The 19920-nt window shown below is 38.5% G+C and overlaps 1 protein-coding gene across 1 annotated transcript in view; it reads right to left on the bottom strand.

Annotated features, from left to right (window-relative positions):
* Positions 1-19920, bottom strand: part of WDR17 (WD repeat domain 17) — an 82082-nt gene that overhangs the window by 30767 nt on the left and 31395 nt on the right. The window contains exons 6-12 of the mRNA XM_029934016.1: positions 19320-19442; positions 16449-16633; positions 14146-14314; positions 11503-11594; positions 9202-9284; positions 7184-7270; positions 1105-1269 (exon numbers count right to left, since the gene is read on the bottom strand). Of these exons, the coding sequence (XP_029789876.1) occupies positions 1105-1269; positions 7184-7270; positions 9202-9284; positions 11503-11594; positions 14146-14314; positions 16449-16633; positions 19320-19442 (904 nt within the window). The remainder of the gene's footprint in view (positions 1-1104; positions 1270-7183; positions 7271-9201; positions 9285-11502; positions 11595-14145; positions 14315-16448; positions 16634-19319; positions 19443-19920) is intronic.

Below are 19920 nucleotides of genomic sequence, written 5' to 3'. Positions count from 1 at the left end.
TCTTGCTTTATGATATAATTTAGATTAGGCAAACATCAGGCTAATATAACTATATTTGGTAGTCAGACATAAGAAAAGTTTTACGTACCCCATTGTACGTAAGCATTGTTTGCAGGTGCCAACAGCATGTTATTACCTACATGACTACTAACGGGATCAATAACCTGAATCTACAAGACTTTCAAGTTTCATTGTCATAAGTAAGTAAAATGCTTAGTGCTACCTTTCTGACAAATATTTCTCAGACAGTGGTTGAAGAGTATACTTTTTTCCACATACCAGTAGTAAGTCTATGTTAAAAGACTTAACTTAGGGTCAACTTTTTCACTTTGACATGATAACCTCACTGTAAGTAACATTTCCAGGGATAATCCACAGAAATTTCACATTGTTTTCCTTACGAAATTTGGATGGATGCCAAAATTTCAAGATGAATATAGTTAATTATCCAATATTAAACTTGTGGTGACTATATACTATGATTTATATCTGCCTAAAGTAAGATTTTTCTTACCCAAATTTATCTCATATTCAAATAGGAACCATGCTGTACTATGCAAATCCATCCTGTTTGAATATAAAATATAGAAAAGATTTCAGGAACTTTGTCACAACCGCCCCTCCCCCACCAATGGTAAATCACTCTCTAAATACATTCTCTTCATGCTAAATTACATGATCATCTCCTTTTTCCTATTCTTAATGAAACAGAATATAATTGTTTTCCAGATTAAATATTGAGACATCATTTTAAAAAATCCTTCTGTTTTACAGAGATTTATTTGCTTCAGATCTTTTTTCCCCTTTCCAAACTGATCCTTTAAAAAGTTTGTTTCTGCTAACTTTGTTGCTAATAAGACAGAAATTCGCATCCATAGTAAAGAAAACAAGTTAAGGAAATAGAAATCATGAATATGATGAAAACTTAAGTGTGGCAAAATTTAATTGACTTTTGGTTAAATGCAATTAGGTAAGTGTTAACTGCCTATGTGTACTTGTTACATACTTTCACCCCGAAGTTGGATCATATAAATGTGTACATTTCTAGAGAATTACAAGCTTATGATTTTAAGGACTAAAAAATTAAAATCCACAAATACATACCCATCATCTGAGCCACTGCAAAGAATTCCCTCCCGCAAAGGGGACCATCTAACATGGAACACTTTGGCAGTGTGCCCACTGAACACTTTCAGCGGCTGATCGGAGCTGGTGGCTGCGTAATAGACACGAACATTTTTATCTTCACAGCCGGTGGCTATCATGTCTCTGAAATATCATCAATGGCACATTAAAATACGAAAACAGCTTATATTATTTATATTATTTGCTACTGATAATTTAAAAACGTACACAGTTCTATTTTCTGAAACTAGAATTTGCAGCTTCTTTAATAAAGTTAGGCTGAAAAATCATAGAAGTAAAACCATTATTCCCAGAAACTGCCCTAGTGTGAAGAGTTTCCTTATATTCAGTTAAATGGTTGAGGTTTTCGTTTTTAATCTTAGATAAAAGATAATGGAATTCATATTTCTACAAGGCCTTTTTTAAAAAATTTCCAAGTTCATAACTTCTTGAATATTTCTCATGTCCTTCTATTTCACAACTGTTGGGTGGTAACAAGGGTCCCCAGTGGTGAGTGGCTGAGATGTGGCTCCTTGCTTGTGAGCAAATTACTAATCATGGGAACTTTTCTGTGGCATGAGTACAAGTAGCAACGCCTCCCCTGAGGGATGCTGGGAAAGCTTCCCAGCTACAGAGAGCCACAGTCCTGGGCTTCCAGTTCTCCCTGGCGGCTACTCCAGTAGGAGGTGCTTTAACTATTCCAACTAAAGATCCTCTGGAAATACAATATGTGGATCTGATCTTTTAATGATATTTGTTTGCTATTCTCAAGAGACTGAGAGTAAACTAGGCAACCATTTTGCCCTCGTGGTCACATTGGAGTTAGGGACTCTAGCTCCAGCACTCACAGGGCGGACCTGGGGAAACCGCTGGTCATCATTAAGGACCATACGAACAGCCCCACACTGTAAACGTAAAGAGAGGCAGTTACACATTCGGACCCAACTGTCATCATAACCTTCCTCCAACTTCAAATTGTTGATTTTTTTCATATGGGTCATAATATTTATATTTAGTTAAGCCCATATGCAGAAATACACCAGTTTACAAACTGGGAAGCCAATCTGTAAACGTGCATTCTTATATCTGCCTAAGTCAGGGCCAGTTTCTATACCTGGGGAAACATACTTTGTATACAAATATTTACATGTATACATGAGCATGTCTTTGTGTGTGTGTGTCTATATATATGGATACATAAATATAAAATCTTAGAAAGTAAATAATAAACATTCAAGGAAGGCACATACAGACATCCAAATTATAAATTCAGAAAGATCTTATATATAAACTTTTATAAGTTCTAGGTATTTTTCACTTAGCTCCTAAGGTGCTATTAAAACATTTTTAAAAAGTTTTTTAAAAGAAAAATGAAACTTATTAGGTACACTTGGTAGTAAGCATACAAGTTAAGTATAAAGGACTTATTTTTTAACCAACAAAACATATTGTGTTAATATCTAATTTTTATTTCAACTGGTCAAATGCTTACTAGCCTATAAAGCAAAGAAATAAAAATGTAGAACTATTTTACAGGTCAGATACGAGGTAATTCTATCCATTTGTATGTTGAAGAAATATTTTTTAAATAGCTTTGTCCAAGGCACAGTGAGGGTTAGCAAGCAGTGTTTTGCTAAGAATATGCTCCTAAAAACAGACAACAGTTGCTGATCTCACAGAGCTTACATTATAGAGGGTGAGACAACCAATCTCCAACTAAATTTAATTTTATTATGTTTTCTTAAAACTATATGTGGATATACTTATTACTCATGTGGCTAACATTTATGTGTCAAGTAGCTCACAGTTGATTTTTGTCATCATAAGTGTACTCTTTAATTCCATCTCCTATTTTCCCCGTCTCTTCACCCACCTCCCCTCTGATAATCATCAGCGTGTTTTCTATAGTTAAGAGTCTATTTCTTGGTTTGCCTCTCTCTCTTTCCCTTTGCTCATTTGTTTTCTTACATTCCACATGAGTGAGATCATATGGTATTTGTCTTTCTCTGACTTACTTCACTTAGCATAATACCCTGTAGATTGATCCATGTTGTGGCAAATGGCAAGATTTAATTCTTTTTTTATGGCTGAATAATATTCCATTGTGTATATATACCACATCTTCTTTATCCATTCATGTTAACAATACTTGTTCTGGCATAGAATGCAAGGAATGTCCTTCTGTTTCTCTGTGTCATCTTTAATTTCTTTCACAGTATTTTACAGTTTTCAGAGTAGAGGTCTTTCCCTTCTTTGGTTAAACTTATTCCTAGATATTTTTGGTTTTGGTGCAAATATAAATGAAATTGTTTTCTTAATGTCACTTTTTTTTTGAAAGAGAGAGAGAGAGATAGAGAGCATGAGCACGGGAGAGGGGCAGAGGGAGGGAGAGAGAGGGAGGAGAGGGGGAAGGGGAGGGAGAGGGAGAGGAGGGGGAGGGGGAGGGGGAGAGAGAATCCCAAGTAGGTCCCATGCTAAGCATGGAGCCCAATGTGGGGCTCAATCCCATGAACAGTGGGATCATGATCTGAGCCAAAATCAAGAGTCATATGCTCAACTGACTGAACCACCCAGGGGGCCCCTTAATTTCACTTTCTGCTGCTTCATTATTAGTGTATAGGAATGCAACAAATTTCTGTACACTGATTTTTGTATCCTACAATTTTACTGAATTCTTTTTTCAGTTCTGATAGTTTTTTGGTGGAGTCTTTAGTGTTTTCTTTATAAAGTATCATGTCATCTGGAACTAGTTAGAGTTTTACTTCTTCCTTACCATTAGGATGCCTTTATTTATTTCTGTTGTCTGACTTCTGTGGCTAGGACTTCCAGTACTATGTTGAATAAAAGTTGTGAGTGTGGACATCCTTGTCTCATTCCTGACCTTGGGGAGGAGCTGTCAGTTTCCAACACTCAGTATGATGTTAGCTGTGGGTCTTTCATACAAGGCCTTATTACGGAAGGATATGACCCCTCTGGGCCCACTATGCACAGGGTTACCATGAATGGATGTTGTACTTCGTCAAATGGTTTTTCTACATCTTTGTAAATGATCATATGGTTTGTATCCTTCTCTTATTGACGTGACATATTGTGTTGATAATTTTACCAACAATGAACTACCTTTGCATTCTAGGGATAAATCCCACGTGATCGTGGTGCAGGGTTTTTCTTTTTTCTTTTTTTAGAGTAATCTCTACACCCTACATGCTGGGGGTAAGGGATAGGGAGAGAGAAAGAAACTTAAGCAGGCTCCATGCCTAGCACAGAGCCTGACACAGGGCTTAATCTCACAACCCTGAGATCATGACCTGAGCCAAAATCAAGAGTTGTATGCTTAACAGGTTGAGCCAGCCAGTTGATCCTGATTTTTAAAAAAAATTTTTTAGAATATTTTTACTTATTCTGAGAGAGAGAGCTAGCACACGCACACGCAGGGGATGGACAGCAAGAGAGTGAAAGGCAGGCTCTGCACTGACAGCACATAGCCCAAAGCAGCACTCGAACACACGAACTGTGAGATCATGATCTGAGCTGAGATTGACCCGGACACTTAACAAGTGACCACCCAGGCACCTCTGACTTCTTTTTTAAATCTGTTTATTTTTGAGAGACAGTATGTGAGCAGGGGAGGGGTGGAGAGAGAGGGGGACAAAGGATCCAAAGTGGGCTCTGCGCTGACAGCAGAGAGCTGGTCTGTGGGGCTCAGCTCACGAACTGTGAGATCATGACTTGAGCACTTAAGTGACTGAGCCACCCAGGTGCCCCAGATTTTTTTAAAGTATATTGTTGGATTCAGTTTGCTAATATTTTGTTAGATTTTTGCATCTATATTCATGAGAGATATTGACCTGTAGTTCTCTTTGCTGTGGTGTCTTCATATGATGATTTTGGTATCCGGGTGATACTGACCTCACCAAATGAATCTGGAAGTTTTCCTTCCTCTTGTATTTTTTGGAACAGCTTGAAGAAACACGTATTAACTTTTCTTTAAATGTTTGGTAGAATTTGCCTCTGAAGCTGTCTGGTCCTAAAGTTTTGCTTTGGGGAAGTTTTTTTTATTAGTGATTTAATTTCATTGTGGTGATTGGTCTGTTCACATTTTCTACTTCTTCCTGCTTTAGTTTTGGTAGGTTATATGTTTCTAGGAATTTATCTATTTCTTCTAAGCTGTCCAATTTGTTGGCACATATGTTTTCATTATATTCTGTTATAATTGCTTATATTTCTGCAATTTTTGGTGTTATTTCTCCTCTTTCATTAATAATTTTGAGTCCTCGATCTCTCTTTTTTTAACGAGTCTGGTTAGAGGTTTATCAATTTTGTTGATCTTTTCAAAAAACCAGTTCGTGGTTTCATTGATTTGTTCTATTGTGGTTTTTTTAGTTTCTATATCATTTTTTAAAAGATTTTATTTTTAAGTAATCTCTACACCCTACATGGGGTTCGATCTCACAACCCCAAGATCAAGAGTCACATAGTCCAGTGACTGAGCCAGCTAGGGTGCCCCTATATCATTGATTTCTGCTCTAATATTTAATTTTATGTATTATCATTAATTTCACTATATTAAGTATTCCCAGGATATCATAGGAGAAATTTACTTAATACAAGGGTCAAAGAGCACTTTCTGTAGAAGTGGTTTGGGGGTGAGAGCTGGAGTGGGGTGGACTTACAGTTACAATACAGACGAGGTGGGGTGGATGGGGCTGGGTGGGGAGCACACCCTAGGGAAAGGGAGACAGCAGGAGGACAAGCTGTGGTATGAAAATCATCAGACTAGCTGGTTCAAGAAACTGAAGCCAAAGTGGCCAGAGGCACAATCAAGGGGGAGTCGGGGTTGAAAGGGCGTGACTAAGGCACGTGTGAACCCGATTACACAGGGACTCCCCTGCAAGGCTCGCTACGAGTTTGCGTTTTATTCTACAGTCCGCGTCCGCCATGAAAGGGTGTGCTCAGATCTGGCTGTTACTCACTCTGACTTCATCATAGAGACGGTGGGGGGGGGGGCAGTAGACAAGGATGTGGGGACCAAGGGTGTGAATTCTGGACCTGATTCAGAAGGCTTCTGAGGAAGTCCAAAAGCAAACCACTATTATTGGTTTGGGCGGAGGAGGAGAATGGTTGGAGAAAGAACAGTTAGACGGATGATCTCATAGGAGCTGACGGCTGACTGGAATTGGAAATGGAGACATGATAAGGTATGAAAGCAGCAGCCACGAATTCCGGCCTTAGCAGCTCTGTGTGAGCATCATGAGGCCACGGGGACGAGAATACTTGGAGAGGGGTCGGCACGAGCGTACTTTGCATATACTCCTAACGGTGCGTTACCAGTTCTATTATTTACTCAAAGAGATACAGAGACCCATCGTTTTGTAAGATATAGGATTTAAAAAAAGAAAAGTATGTGATTTGCCTCAGAACACAAGTATGACAAGGTGTGAATATTTTAATATGTATATTTCCACCTGCAATATGGAAAAGCATGATTTTTACATTATTTCACAATATCCAAAGACAGCTTGAATTTCTAAGTATACTTCATACAGCACAAAGAGAGGTGTGAAATGCAAAATTCTTGGAAGTGTGATGACTTGAAGGATCAGTGTTAGTAGGGGTCTGACTTAAAAATTGGGTGAATGTTGAAATCTGAGCCGATGTTCACCAGGCAAACACTAGGCTCTTCAGCAAGGACGCCCGGTCAGAACTCTGCATTTTAGGAACTGCTCCAGCGTCAAGGCATAAGCATTAGGTGGGCAGTGATGCCAAGTGCAGGTGGGAGAACACCACTGGAGAGACGGCTAAGCCGGTACAGGCAAAGCACTACCTACACTTCCATCGAGAAGCCATGGACCAATCTGACTCAGCTTCCACTTTTTATTAGTTAGCCCTAGGCTTCTTCCTAGAGCATCAGCTAAAACAGCCAATTACAAGGCCAGGCAAAACGACCATTACCTAAAAAGAGTCGGGGGGAGGGGGGTATTCACCTATGGGAGTAACACTAAATTTCATGGTTCGTGAAACTCTCCGAAGTGTTTGTTTATCCCGAGAGAATTCTTACTTGTTGTTTTGGCTCCAGTCACAACCAAACACGGCGGCCGGGTGCTTGTATCTGTGCAGCACTTTACCGTCCACGGTTCGGATAATACTGAAATCAAGCGTGATGTGTTACTAGAAGAGACCACACCCTTAATACGCTGTTCACAAAAACAAAGTCAGAATCGTTTAATTCAGAAGTAAGTATTTCAGGACAGAGACCATGTCCGCAAAGCAAAGGCAACATTTAAAGGTAGCGTGTAATTACCAGATATGAGTAAGTATGTTTGCATCAGATTGTATTAATTCTGGCAACCCCCTTACTTTGGAGGTGTAAGTTTCAATTTAGAAACTATTTCCTTTACAATATTTTTAGTTGAAGAAAATCCTAGTTTAATACATATATTTTAAAAACAATGATATCACTAACATATACATTTGATGTTCAGCTTCAACATTTAACAGTTTGAAGTTGATCTTTAAAGCAACTCATTTATAATGCCAGTTTCATATACTATTACGCCAAGTCCAAGGCAGAGATTTATAATATTTTTGTGGCATATTCTAAGTGATATAACTAGAAATTTGGAGGATCTCTTCTCCCCAAAAAGATATATTTTAGCTGCAAAAGTAACAGAAGCTCTAATACCTGACTGTATCGTTGCCATAATACCAAGGCGATGGACTCCATAAAAAGAAGAAACAGCTACATATATACTAATGTACTACAGGTATTTACAAGTCTTTAGAAAAGACCCTCTCAAACATCACTAGGCAATGAAAACTTCTGAAGCTACTCGGGAGTGGCAGCGACCGAGGCTCACAAGTATCTAGCCATTGCCCGTGGTGTTGATCAAGTAAGTGGGGTCCTGAAAGCGCATGGCAAAGCTAGATGTGTGTCACCTAATCCAAAAAACTCGAAGGCACGTCTTTCTTTCTTTTTTTTTTTAAACGTTTTTTTTAATTTATTTTTGAGAGACAGAGAGAGACAGCATGAGCAGGGGAGGGTCAGAGAGAGAGGGAGACACAGAATCCGAAGCAGGCTCCAGGCTCTGAGCTGTCAGCACAGAGCCCGACGTGGGGCTCGAACCCACGAACTGTGAGATCATGACCTGAGGAAGCCCGCCGCTCAACCGACTGAGCCACCCAGGCGCCCCACACGTCTTTCTTATTTGGCTATTTATCGATTAGCAAGTAGTTCTTTTCAGGGAAAAAAAAATCACTAATATTGTTTTCTGAAAATTTTAACTTCCTGGTAAAAAGATATTTGGTTTCCATAACAACTATCTTTTTCTCGGAAATTTTAAAATGAGGATGAGAAAATTGAGATGGATACTGCAAACCCTAACAGGGACAAACTTTACTATATTCTTAACAGCCCTGTGTGTCTATGCCACCTGTCAAAGCCACACGGCAGATCATCTGCTACCAAACATCTGTTTAACTCAAAGGCAATTCTTCCCTTCCAAACATTCCTTGGAAACCTACTTTTTCCTGGGACTTCATAGAATTAAGAGAGCACATACTTCTGAAGCACAGGGTCAAAGATGTTGGTCACCTACTTAAAAAAAAGAAGCCATCTCCCCCATGTCCTACTTTATTCCTCCTTGGAAAGGCTTTGCGTCCTTTTACAAACAACAGCATCTACAAAGGTGAGCAAGTTTCTAGAGCACTTGATATCTCTTGAATCACTTGTAAAACTAGAATACCACTCCCTCAAAAGAGGGATGAGAATTACTTAGACTCTTAGTGAAAAGTCCTTCAAGTTTCTCGGAGGTAAGTCACAGTATTTTAGGTCTATCTCAGGGGGCATTCCCATCTAGAAAGGACTTACTGGTTTATTTATTTAAACATCTCTGCCCTCTTAGTACTGATGGAGCACAGCGAACGCCATGGGCCTACCAGGGTTTATATGTCCACGAGAGGTGCTAGTGCTGCAAAGACAGGACCGCGCAGACCGCTTTAACGCGTGTGACACAGGACACAACTCGTATCACCTAACTTGTCTCTGACAAGCACGAGAACTCCACGCACAGAACTTACCAGAAACCGTCCCCACTGCAGGTGGCTATCCTTCTGGAATCTTTATGACTCCAGGCCACGCAGAATATCCCGTTTTTTCCATGCTTCAAAAAATGCAAAATACCTATCAATAAAAAATAATTCACCCCTTTTTTCTCACATTTACTTACTTCTAATATTGCTTTTCTATTAGGAACTTACTCTAGATGATGCTAACAGAGGCATTATTGTCAACGGCAGAAAGCTGAAGACATACTTTAAAACGTATGAAGCTCTCACACTTAAGAAACAAAACCTCTATCTTAATATTTTATAAATTAAGTGGCTCCACTCATTTTTTGGAGACACCAGCATAGAGCCAGGAATGTGCTTCCCTAGCCACAGAGAATAAAGCTTGCTTAATGCCTTTTCCCCAAGTGCCAGTCGAGACGAAGACGGGTATCTACCCGCTTCCTAACCCAGGGCTACAACTGCAGTGTACAAAATACTGCAAGAGGCTGTTATTACTGATTGTTCTAAATGTCAAAGTTCTATTTTTATAAAGACAAAAGAGAACAGATTTAAGGTTATTCCTACAACAAATCACTCACTGTTGACCTGTTCCTCTGCATTCTTGAACCCGGGAACGGGAAGGGGCCGCGCTAGGGGAAGGGGATGAGGGAGGGGAAGGGGAAGGCATATAGTCACAGGCAGCATGATGAGGATTTTTAAAACCACAAGGAATATATTATTCATGGGAGTGTCACTCATCAACGGGGATATGGGTGAATAAAGGTTGCAATCAATCTATTTCCAACTTTTATTTAACTTGATATAGTCATTCAATTGTGGCTGCTGCTAAGGAGGGACTGAAGTGACTTTTTATCCTGATTTTTAGGCTTTCCTAGTATGGTCTCTAGCCTGCTCTTTTTTCCTCCTTGGGGGTGAAGGCAGGCAGCTGTATGAAGACAGGTACAAAAGTGGAGGTGCTCTTGCTGCTGGGGGAGGTGAAGGGGTGGGGGTCTTCTGTCAGCCTGGTTTGTCCCATGAAAAGTGCATTTATGGCTTCAAGACCGTACGTAACTCAGTTAAGGAAAGTTGGCACTGTCCCATATTTATTATCCTAGAGTCCAGTACTTCTTAGATCAGTCTCAAGCATGCTACGGAATGCCAGGAAGACGCGCCTGGATGTGAGAGCCGGCCCCGAAGCTAGGGGGAAGGGCCGCTAGCCCGTGGCACACACTGGGGGTCACAGGTGCCAAAATGCTGTAGGAAGAGATCAACAGAACTAACACCTAAGGATAGCATTTTAAAAATTAAGGTCAAAAGCTTCTTTCTCAGGTTCATATCTTTTCTCATTACAAGACTACTGTGGGACAGGGACTGTTCTTGGTGGGAGGGAAGAGGGCAGCTTGGGGGCACAGCTGGACGCAAGGTGTTGTTACCCAGAGAAAGGGAGGGATGGAACCACAGGTCCAGTGTCAAGGCCTCCTCCTTTGAGGACAAAATTACTTGCTGGTGGTGCGTAAAGTTTCCCTAATACCCTGCATTTGCCACATTCCTTTAGTGACCCCTTGAATATCAAGGCTGCATAATCCTCGTGGGAATATCAGTTTTTTGTATAAATGGTTTCAAAGCCTCAAACAGGACTTATTTTCAAATAAATTATATATTCAATGATTTTCAATAGCAATCACTTGAAATGAAAGAAATTTTGAAATGGTGAGAGATCCTGTTCCTATTTCCCTTGATTCATACCTAACACGTTATAACGAGATGATGTGTAGTTTCCAAACGTTAGTCATACTCGGTAAAACTCGGATGGTGATTTAACTCTAAGAAGACATCAAACATGATCCGAGACACGGTAAGCAGGAAGAGGGGAGGTTTTCGTGCTCACTATGGAACAACAGAATCTGAGAAGTAGAAGGAAATCCAAGAAACCACATAATCCAACTTCACCATCTTACAGGCTAAGAATTCAAAACATTAAATGATTCTCCCGGTGTCAGAAGCTAATCAGTAAAAGAATTCAGGCTGTCATTTGGAACTTGTTCTGAATTTAATCTTTTTACAACCAACTGAATATTTGCCTAGATAATTCTGTGGAAGAGGATTCAGAATTCCTCTGAATCCCTAACGCGATTCTAGGAGATATTTTATACCTTAGATCCATCTCCATTTTTAGAGTTCATTTTAACATGTATATGTCCTCTTGGATTTTTTTCTGAGTGACAGAACATAATGTGAGCTGGTGACTATTAATTAATAGAGAAAAGCAGTTATAAAACACGAGGCAATATAAACCATCAGACCACTCGGCTGGCAACAAATAAACCTTACCTCATTAAATCGTTGAACCATCTTGCCCTTTTTCACATCCCAAATGAAAGCACCATTTTGGGAAGTTGCCCCAGCAATACAGTTTAAATCACCTAAGGGAACAATTGGATACACATGATATGACATGTCACATACGTAATTCTTTTCAAAATGTGATTTTTGAAAAAGACCTGCAATTTGTATTAACAGTTCTTTTTGGATTTTTTTATAATGGAAATTATGAAGTATATGCAAATAGAGAATAGGATAATGAAACATCATGGAGTTTCAACAATTATCACACCACAGTCAATCTTCTTTTGTCCACTGCCCCTCCTGGGTGGCATGGGAACAAATCTCTGACATTGTATCATTTCATCAGTAAATGTCTCAGTATGGATGTCTAAAAGACTCTTTTACTGACATGACCAAACTATTACAGTCACAAATGCAAAAACTATCAATAATTGCTCAGTATTATCACATATCCAGTCAGTATTTACATTTTTCTTTATATTACATCTAGTTAATTTGGGAGGGGGGTTAGGAAGGCATTTCTGTAGGCAGAACCACAGAAAAACAAAACAAAAAAAACATAAGCAATATATTTTAAAGAAATAAAAAAATCCATGAAAATTAAATCACTGCTGAGACAGTAAATGGTTGAGGACTTAAGTATTTTTTGCAAGGCAGTCAAAGAAGAGACTTCCTCCATTAAAAGAAAGGTCAAGACTGCCATGTGTTACCCTGGAGTGAAGCATGGAGGAAATATTTTGTGATACATTATTGAAATCTAAAAACAATTGACTAAGTCCTTACCATGTTTCTAGCATTTTCATTCTGCTCCCCTTTTGGGTTCTCAAAGCATTCGGAAGCAGTTTCCACATAAATCTGTACTTTTTTTCCTTTTCCTGTGGTGGCTCTTCTAAAATTATAGCACGTTATGGAATTCTCTATACCCTACTCTACTTCCTAGCAACCTTCATTAATCTTTTAAATTTTATCCATAGTTAACTGAAGGTAGTGATTCATCGGTAATCAGATTTCAAAATACCAAAGAAAAAACTGAAGAATTTCCATTTTCCAACATTTTTACTTTCTTGAGGCAAATTCTCAACGCAAAATTAAATAATGCTTTTAAGTAAGATTAGGTTCTGGGCTAGGACTTAAAACAATGGTTTTTACACTTAGAATTTCTATGTAAGTCTCAGGGCTGAGACTCACATCCTGAGGAAGAGGACTATCCCACGGCCACCGTGCCACGTCACCATGTCGGCTGGCCCACTCCTGCTTCCCCAGCCCGGGGACCCTGCTGCGCAGACACATGCGCACTGACCGCCGACGGAGAACACGGGCTTCCAAGTCAAACCGACAACTGTCCAGACCCTGGTTCCACCACCACCCACTTAACCTTGGGTACTTTACTCAACCTCTTGGACCTCAGACCTGCTTTAGTAAATGTCGGCCATCACAAAAGGTACAGTAGAAACGAACATGAAGAAGGCAGCAGGTAAGAGACGTAATTAGCTCTTATTGTGCCCTGCTTCTTAAATAGTGAAGTAATTTTGTTTTCAGTTAGTCTTGTGTCCATAATGGCGCTAAGTATGTTCTTAAAAGAACAGCTACTGTCCTTAAGAGTTCGAAGTAAGGATCTTCTCATTGTCAGAGAAAGGCATAAACAAGACAGTAGTAGGTTCTCAGCCTTTTTGTATCACGGACCTCTCTAGAAATCTGATTCCTCTGACCATCTTTGGCAGACACTGGCACAAAGACAATGTACTAAAACGTTTATGCATAAAATCCACAAGACGCCCTGGGTCTCTGAGGGTGTCTAAAACCCTTGATGGCCCGTAACTTCAAGGCTACAAGTCCCTGTGCATGAGAAGAGAATCTTAAAAGCTATATCCTGGTTATACGTGAATTTTAAATTAGCATGTTACCATTAGGACAAATAGGAAAAACATCCTATATATTTTATAAAGTGAAAAATTCATTTAGGTGCGTACAGTGATTTATTACAGGGAAGTCAGAAATGTCAGAGGTTTCAAGGACATCTCTTCTCTCCTTTATGTACAGAAAGGTATAAAGATAGCATATTTCTGAGATCAAAACAAAACACTCAATTCTGTCAATGACAGCTCATTAATATTACAAAGGTGAACTTTATCTAGAACTACATGGTCACAATGGAACTGTGGTGGTTATATTATCATTCATATTTACAGACAGTTATATCAGGGAAAGATATAAATGATCAGTTTTTAATTTTTTTTTTGCTTTCATATATTCGATTCACATGAAAATTTTAAGGAAAACGTTTATCATATAAAGTGTGTTGTACCTTTAAAGGCATAGCTATACACATGCAGCTAAAATCAGAAACGTCAAGATCACCCTTATGGACTGTGGCTTTTGTAAATGATTACGTCGCACAGAAGGGCTCTGGAATCAAAGGACCTGCAAAGGGAGTCTATCCCAAAACCCCAGGAAAACAGAGCCAACATACGTGTTGGAACTCACTTGCCTTTACAGTCATTTGGAGCAAGATGGCACAGAAAGAAGGGGATAAACCAAATGAAAAGAGAAGTTAGGGAAGTCATTTAACTGTATTCTGTTTTGTTTTTCATTTGATTGTATTCTTGATTTTAATGAACGACGTCTTACCTGGAGCCCAGGAGAGGGAGTAAATCACCCCTTCGTTCCCCGGGGACGTGTACAGGGCTGTCAAGGTGTTTATGTCCCAGACTTTTATAGTGCCGTCAAATGAGGCCGTCGCCAGAAGATTGGGGTCGTCGGGTTTGAATTTGCAGTCGAAGATGGTTTCCACATGCCCCTAGGAATGCAGCACAAAGAAGTCACAACTACTGGGGGAAATTCATGTGATTCATGAACCAACACAATGTCTAATCAGGTGGCACACGGACCATGGTTTCCAAATATTGTTAAAATATATAATATATACTAACATATTAATACAAAATTAGATCACTGCTGTGGTTGAATGCTCTCTGTGCTGTTGTTACTATACTCTTTTATACAGATCTAGATTTTATTTAACCACAATACCTCGAATCAGCAACGAAATACAAAGATGTTCCAAAGTGTCATTTGTCAACATCAATTCAAGAATGCAAAACACGATTTTTCTGATTATCATACACAGTATCATACACAGATACTATGCTGGAAATTTATAAAGTGGGCATGTGGGTGGCTCAGTCAGTTAAGTGTCTGACTTCAGCTCAGGTCCTGATCTCACAGTCTTGAGTTCAAGCCCTGCACTGGGCTCTCTGCTGTCAGCACAGAGCCTGGAGCCTGCTTCAGATCCTCGGTCCTGTGCCCCTCTCTACCCCTCCCCAGTTTGTACACTCTCTCTCTCTCTCAAAAATATAAATAAAAACCCTAAAAAAAGAACTTTATAAAGTAATTAACTATTAACAGATTAATAGTTACCATGTCTTTCTGGCAGGATAATAAGAGACCGAGATAAAACTGAAACTATAGGGCCTTAAAAGCAAATATTCTTTTTTATATCATGACATATGCCAAAAGAATGTCATAATTTTGGCAGGACTGAGCAGTATCCAGCATAGCTTTGGTTTTTAATTAGTCTTGTTCCAAATTTTGTAACAACTTTATTCTTTAAAAATTATGAGGAAAAAACTCACTGTGTGTTGAGACTGGCAGGCATTATCAAAATGAAAGGAGACAATCAAGGACTATTTTAGGATTTTTTTAGAACCATAAAACAACATTGTTTTCTAAAGAAAACATTTTTAAAATGAAGATACACACTCCAGAAACTTTACTGAACTAAGACTGCATGACTACTCCTTGGCTAATAGAAGCTGTTACAGATTTAAATGTAGTTTTATATTTTTCTCCCTTCCCTTTCATAAATTTTTTGTAAGTAAATGGTAATTTGAAGTATAAGAGTTCACCGCACTGCAAAATAATTTACATGGGAAGAAAAATAATCTAGAAAATATCTACAAATGGAATATTTAAAATTAGCTAAGTTACACATTGTTACAACTTTTGGTTATATTTCAATTTTTTTGAAGATGAAATTAAATATATCCTAAAAGGACACAGTATTAGTGATTCATTCCCTCAAAATTTTTTTTCCACAGCGTTTATAGCTCTAAATCCCTTTTCTAAGTTTATCAACACAAAGACAACCAATACTTCAAAGTTTCTTAAATGTCTGGATCAGTCTAATGCAAACCTGTAGAAAATAAAAAGGCATTTTATACACTCCTGACAAATATTAATTGCAACACAATATACATTATTACACGCCTTCATTCACTCACAGATTCATTCATTCAACAAAATAAAGGCTTGATGTGGGTCAGGCACTATTTCAGGTCATGGGGATAAAGCGTAGAACAAAATCGGACAACAATGTGAGTCCTCAGTGAGTTTCTTTCTAGTTTAAAAGGGGGCTTAATGATCACAAGAACAGACGTTCACAGCGTCACCGAATTATCGTACTGATTCAATAACAGCAATGGATCTTAGACAACACTGAACTCGACCTTATTCATTTCACAGATATGAACGATAAAATCTGGACCTGTCCTTCCTTCTGAAAGAACACTGATTTCTCATTTTGTTTCCAAAATACAGTACAGGAAAGTAATTTCCCAACACTGCATGAAGCATCAATGCGGTGTACACACAACTGGGAGCACTTCCAACCATTCAGAGTAATCGTGATACGCTCCGTAAATATTGATATTTAAAGAAGCTTAATGTTTAGGGTTTGAAGAAACGTAATAGTTTTCTTATCATTCTCTATATATTTCGAAAAGGTTGCAGCCAACCAAGATGAAGTCCTAACCTAGGATTCTTCCCCAAAAGAATTTTAATACTAATATTGTTAAATTAAAAGTAAAAGTAAACATCGTAAGCGACCACAAAGTAAGTGTTGTGTATAAAGGGAGGAACGGCCGGAGACTTACCAAGTCCCGAAGAAAATCCCACTTCTTGGCTCCCAGGTCATAAAGGCCAACGCCACCGTCCAAAAAACAGCACACCGCGTGCCCGGGCGGAAGGGAAAAGGCCTGACTCTGTGTCAGTGCCGGGAGAGGCACCGCTTCGCTTGTTGAGGACGTATAATGATTTTTAGTTGGAGACTGGGTTGCAACTAAGACAGAAAAGAGTAAACAAGTAAGTATTTACACTAACAGCTTCCCATTATTTATAAAGATGCACCTTTGTTTTCCTTTTTCCAGAATTTCTATCATTACGCCGTTAGCAACCAGTTTTCCACAGGAACACTTGTGCAGTCCTGAGAAAAATCACACACACATATGTACAAGGGGATACGATCGTGAAAGGATATGTATAAAACCAGAATGGAGAAAAATGGATGAAAATTAGTGAGCAAAGAACCACAACAGGTTATGAGTATCTGGTTTCTTATCTCCCCTTAAAGCACAGCATGATAATTATTTTATCAGAACCTGCTTTCAAAATGCTGACTAATGGCTTACTTCCCTCTACACACAAACATGCATGGCAGTGTTTTTATTTTAAAGCTACTAACTCTCTTCCACTAAGTTCCAATCCAATGAAAATAATTATTTTTGACATTATTTATAATTCACTTTAATTTGGCACCTAAATTAAGAGTCACAACTGCCTGACATACATTGGCATCTCAGTTTTCCTTTCTTCTTCCTTGGGTTTATTTTTACTATTCATATACTTCCATTTCTCAATTTTCAACTATATAAATGTCTCTTCTGTATATTGTCTCATATTTTGTCTTCTTTCAAGAAGTTTTTCCTTAGGATGTGAATATTCTCTTGCAAACAGAATTCAAAATAATGATACTCTTGTAAATGATCAGACCAATCTGTATTAATTACACAGTGGAATAAAAATAAATATTTTCCAGTAAGTCCTTTTTGGTCCAAATAAAATAAAGTCTTCCTTACTACATTCAATTTGATAATATTCATTTCTCAAAATCTGAGAATGACAGAAAGCCCAAACAAGCATAAGCTACTAATAACAAAAGAGGCATTTGGTTCAACAAAATATTGCTGACAGTTTGGTTAAAATTAGTATGTTCCATGACTGGCTATTCTAATATTTTAATTTGTTGACTTTTTAAAATGTTTTATTTATCTATTTTTGAGAGAGAGAGAGAGAGAGAGAGGGAGGGAGGGAGGGAGGGAGGGAGGGAGGAAGCTTGAGCAGGGGTGGGTCAGAGAAAAAGGGAGACACAGAATCTGAAGACAGGCTGCAGGCTCTGAGCTGTCAGCACAGAACCCGATGCAGGGCTCGAACCCATGAACCATGAGATCATGACCTAAGCCGAAGCCGGACGCTTAATCGACTGAGCCACCCAGGCACCCCTATGATTTATCTTTTTAAAGAATCTGTTTACTATGTCTATATTGAAAAGTTTTCTTATTCCACATTTCCTGTTACATTAAAACATTGGAGAGGGGAAAGGAATGAGATACTTAAAACAGGTCACCTAAAAGGATTTTCTAAAATATGCACAAGATGGCTCTGGGCTTCTTTGTAATTCTGGTACTGTCTCTAATGGACAGGGGCTACCCTTGCAATAATAAAAAACTATGAAAGAAGTGAATCTGTAATATTTTAGTCATCCCATAATAGCAACTACACACAAACAAATAACTTCCAAAAAATACAGGATGTCCGTACGATATTCTGGCCTTGAGCACAGGACTTGTCTGCCCTAATGTTTCTATTCTCTCCAGTTTCCAGGATTCAGGAGTGGTAGGTCTCCACGGAAAGCCTGGAGATGCCAACACAGAGACTTTCCCCTCTTTGCATTGCCCATTAAGTTTGATACTGAATTTGCACCCAAAATCATATAACTTTGATTAGGTCTTGCTAATTATAACTGTATTCTCAAAATGGACAGGAGTAAGGAGGAGTCAGGAACTCTTGAATGCTCGATCATTAACTTCCCTTTCCCATGTTTTTCTCTGATCCACACAAAAATGAAAGTACTGCGCGCCACAGACAGCAATCATGGTGGACTTAACAGGAAGTCAATTTCCTCCAACATGTTTAAGAAAAATTCAAATTCTAAATATCCCCCACAGACCAGACAGTTTCCTTTATAGCTTCATTAAAAAAAAACAACAATAGGTAACTGGAAAAAAAGTAGACATAAATACAAAAAGAAGATATCCAAAATAGCAGTTATGAGTCCAGTGACAGCTGGGATTCACACATTGAAATGTGCCCCACAGCCTCCATTTCAACGATTCAGGTCCAGTGATGCTGGGAATCACACACGGATACATGTTCTACAGTCTCCATTTCAAGGATTCGGGTCAAGTGATACTGGGATTCACACACAGACACATGTTCCAGAGCCTCCATTTCAAGGATTCGGGTTCTCTCAACTTTATTATAAACACTACACGTTGTAAAATAGCCACACTTAAAGCACAAAGTGTCCTAGTTCAGACCAATTTTATTTGATCCCATTAGTCTTGATATTTCTTAATTTTACCATGACCATTGCTTCATTTTCCCCATGTAGATAATTTGAGATTATCTTAACATTCTCATTTGTTAGCATTTCTTCCTTTTTAAAAATTTATTAGCATTTAAAAAAAGTAACTTAGCTCTATATAATTTCAACTTAGTAATATTAGATATTGTGTGGCCTTAATGGGTCCTTTAGTACATATATTTTTAATGGCTATTTAAAAAAATCTGCTTTTCAGTAGCATAAATTATTTGGTATGTTTATATATCATTACATCAGTCACTTCATTTGATAGCAATAAATCTGACATTTAAAAATATTACATTTTGATGATATTTTTACTTACATTTTTTTCTTGGAGGAGAATTAAGTACATGTAAGCAGTGAAACCCTGTTTTCTTTAGTTTAAAATTATCTATAGGTGTTGTTCGTGAAACATTCCAAATACGCAAAACACCCACTTGAGAATCTAGTCAGACGGAGAAAAAAGCATTGTATTAACGAATACTATTTGAAACATAATATGCCCAGACATAACAGAAAGAACAAAAACTTCAACTTACAAGATTTTTGGCACCACTTATCAACATTCTTCAAACAATATTGAACATTAACACAGAGAAACGGGTGAAATGCTACTCATACTTGAAATTTTTGACTTGCTTTGCTTTTATTTTTCTGTTCCAAATCCTTTTCCAGGGTGAAAGACTGCGTGCTTTGGCACCCCTCCCTACAAAGGTCATTATCAGAGTCTGATCACAAAAAAAGCCGCCCACTGCCCACACTTGCTTTAGGAAAGTCATCTACAAAAACTTTCCACTCCTAACACTAACCAGTATTTTGTCTTTTGAAATACTCATAAAATGCTCCCGTGCCCACTTGTAAGCGAACAAGGACTGTCTAGGATCAACCAGAAAGCTCCCTCCCTTCCAAAATAACCCCACCTT

Source organism: Suricata suricatta, chromosome 1 (genome assembly GCF_006229205.1).
Source record: "Suricata suricatta isolate VVHF042 chromosome 1, meerkat_22Aug2017_6uvM2_HiC, whole genome shotgun sequence".
Taxonomy (NCBI): domain Eukaryota; kingdom Metazoa; phylum Chordata; class Mammalia; order Carnivora; family Herpestidae; genus Suricata; species Suricata suricatta.
The sequence above is the reverse complement of the archived record's forward strand: the minus strand, read 5'-3'. Positions and strand labels throughout refer to the sequence as shown.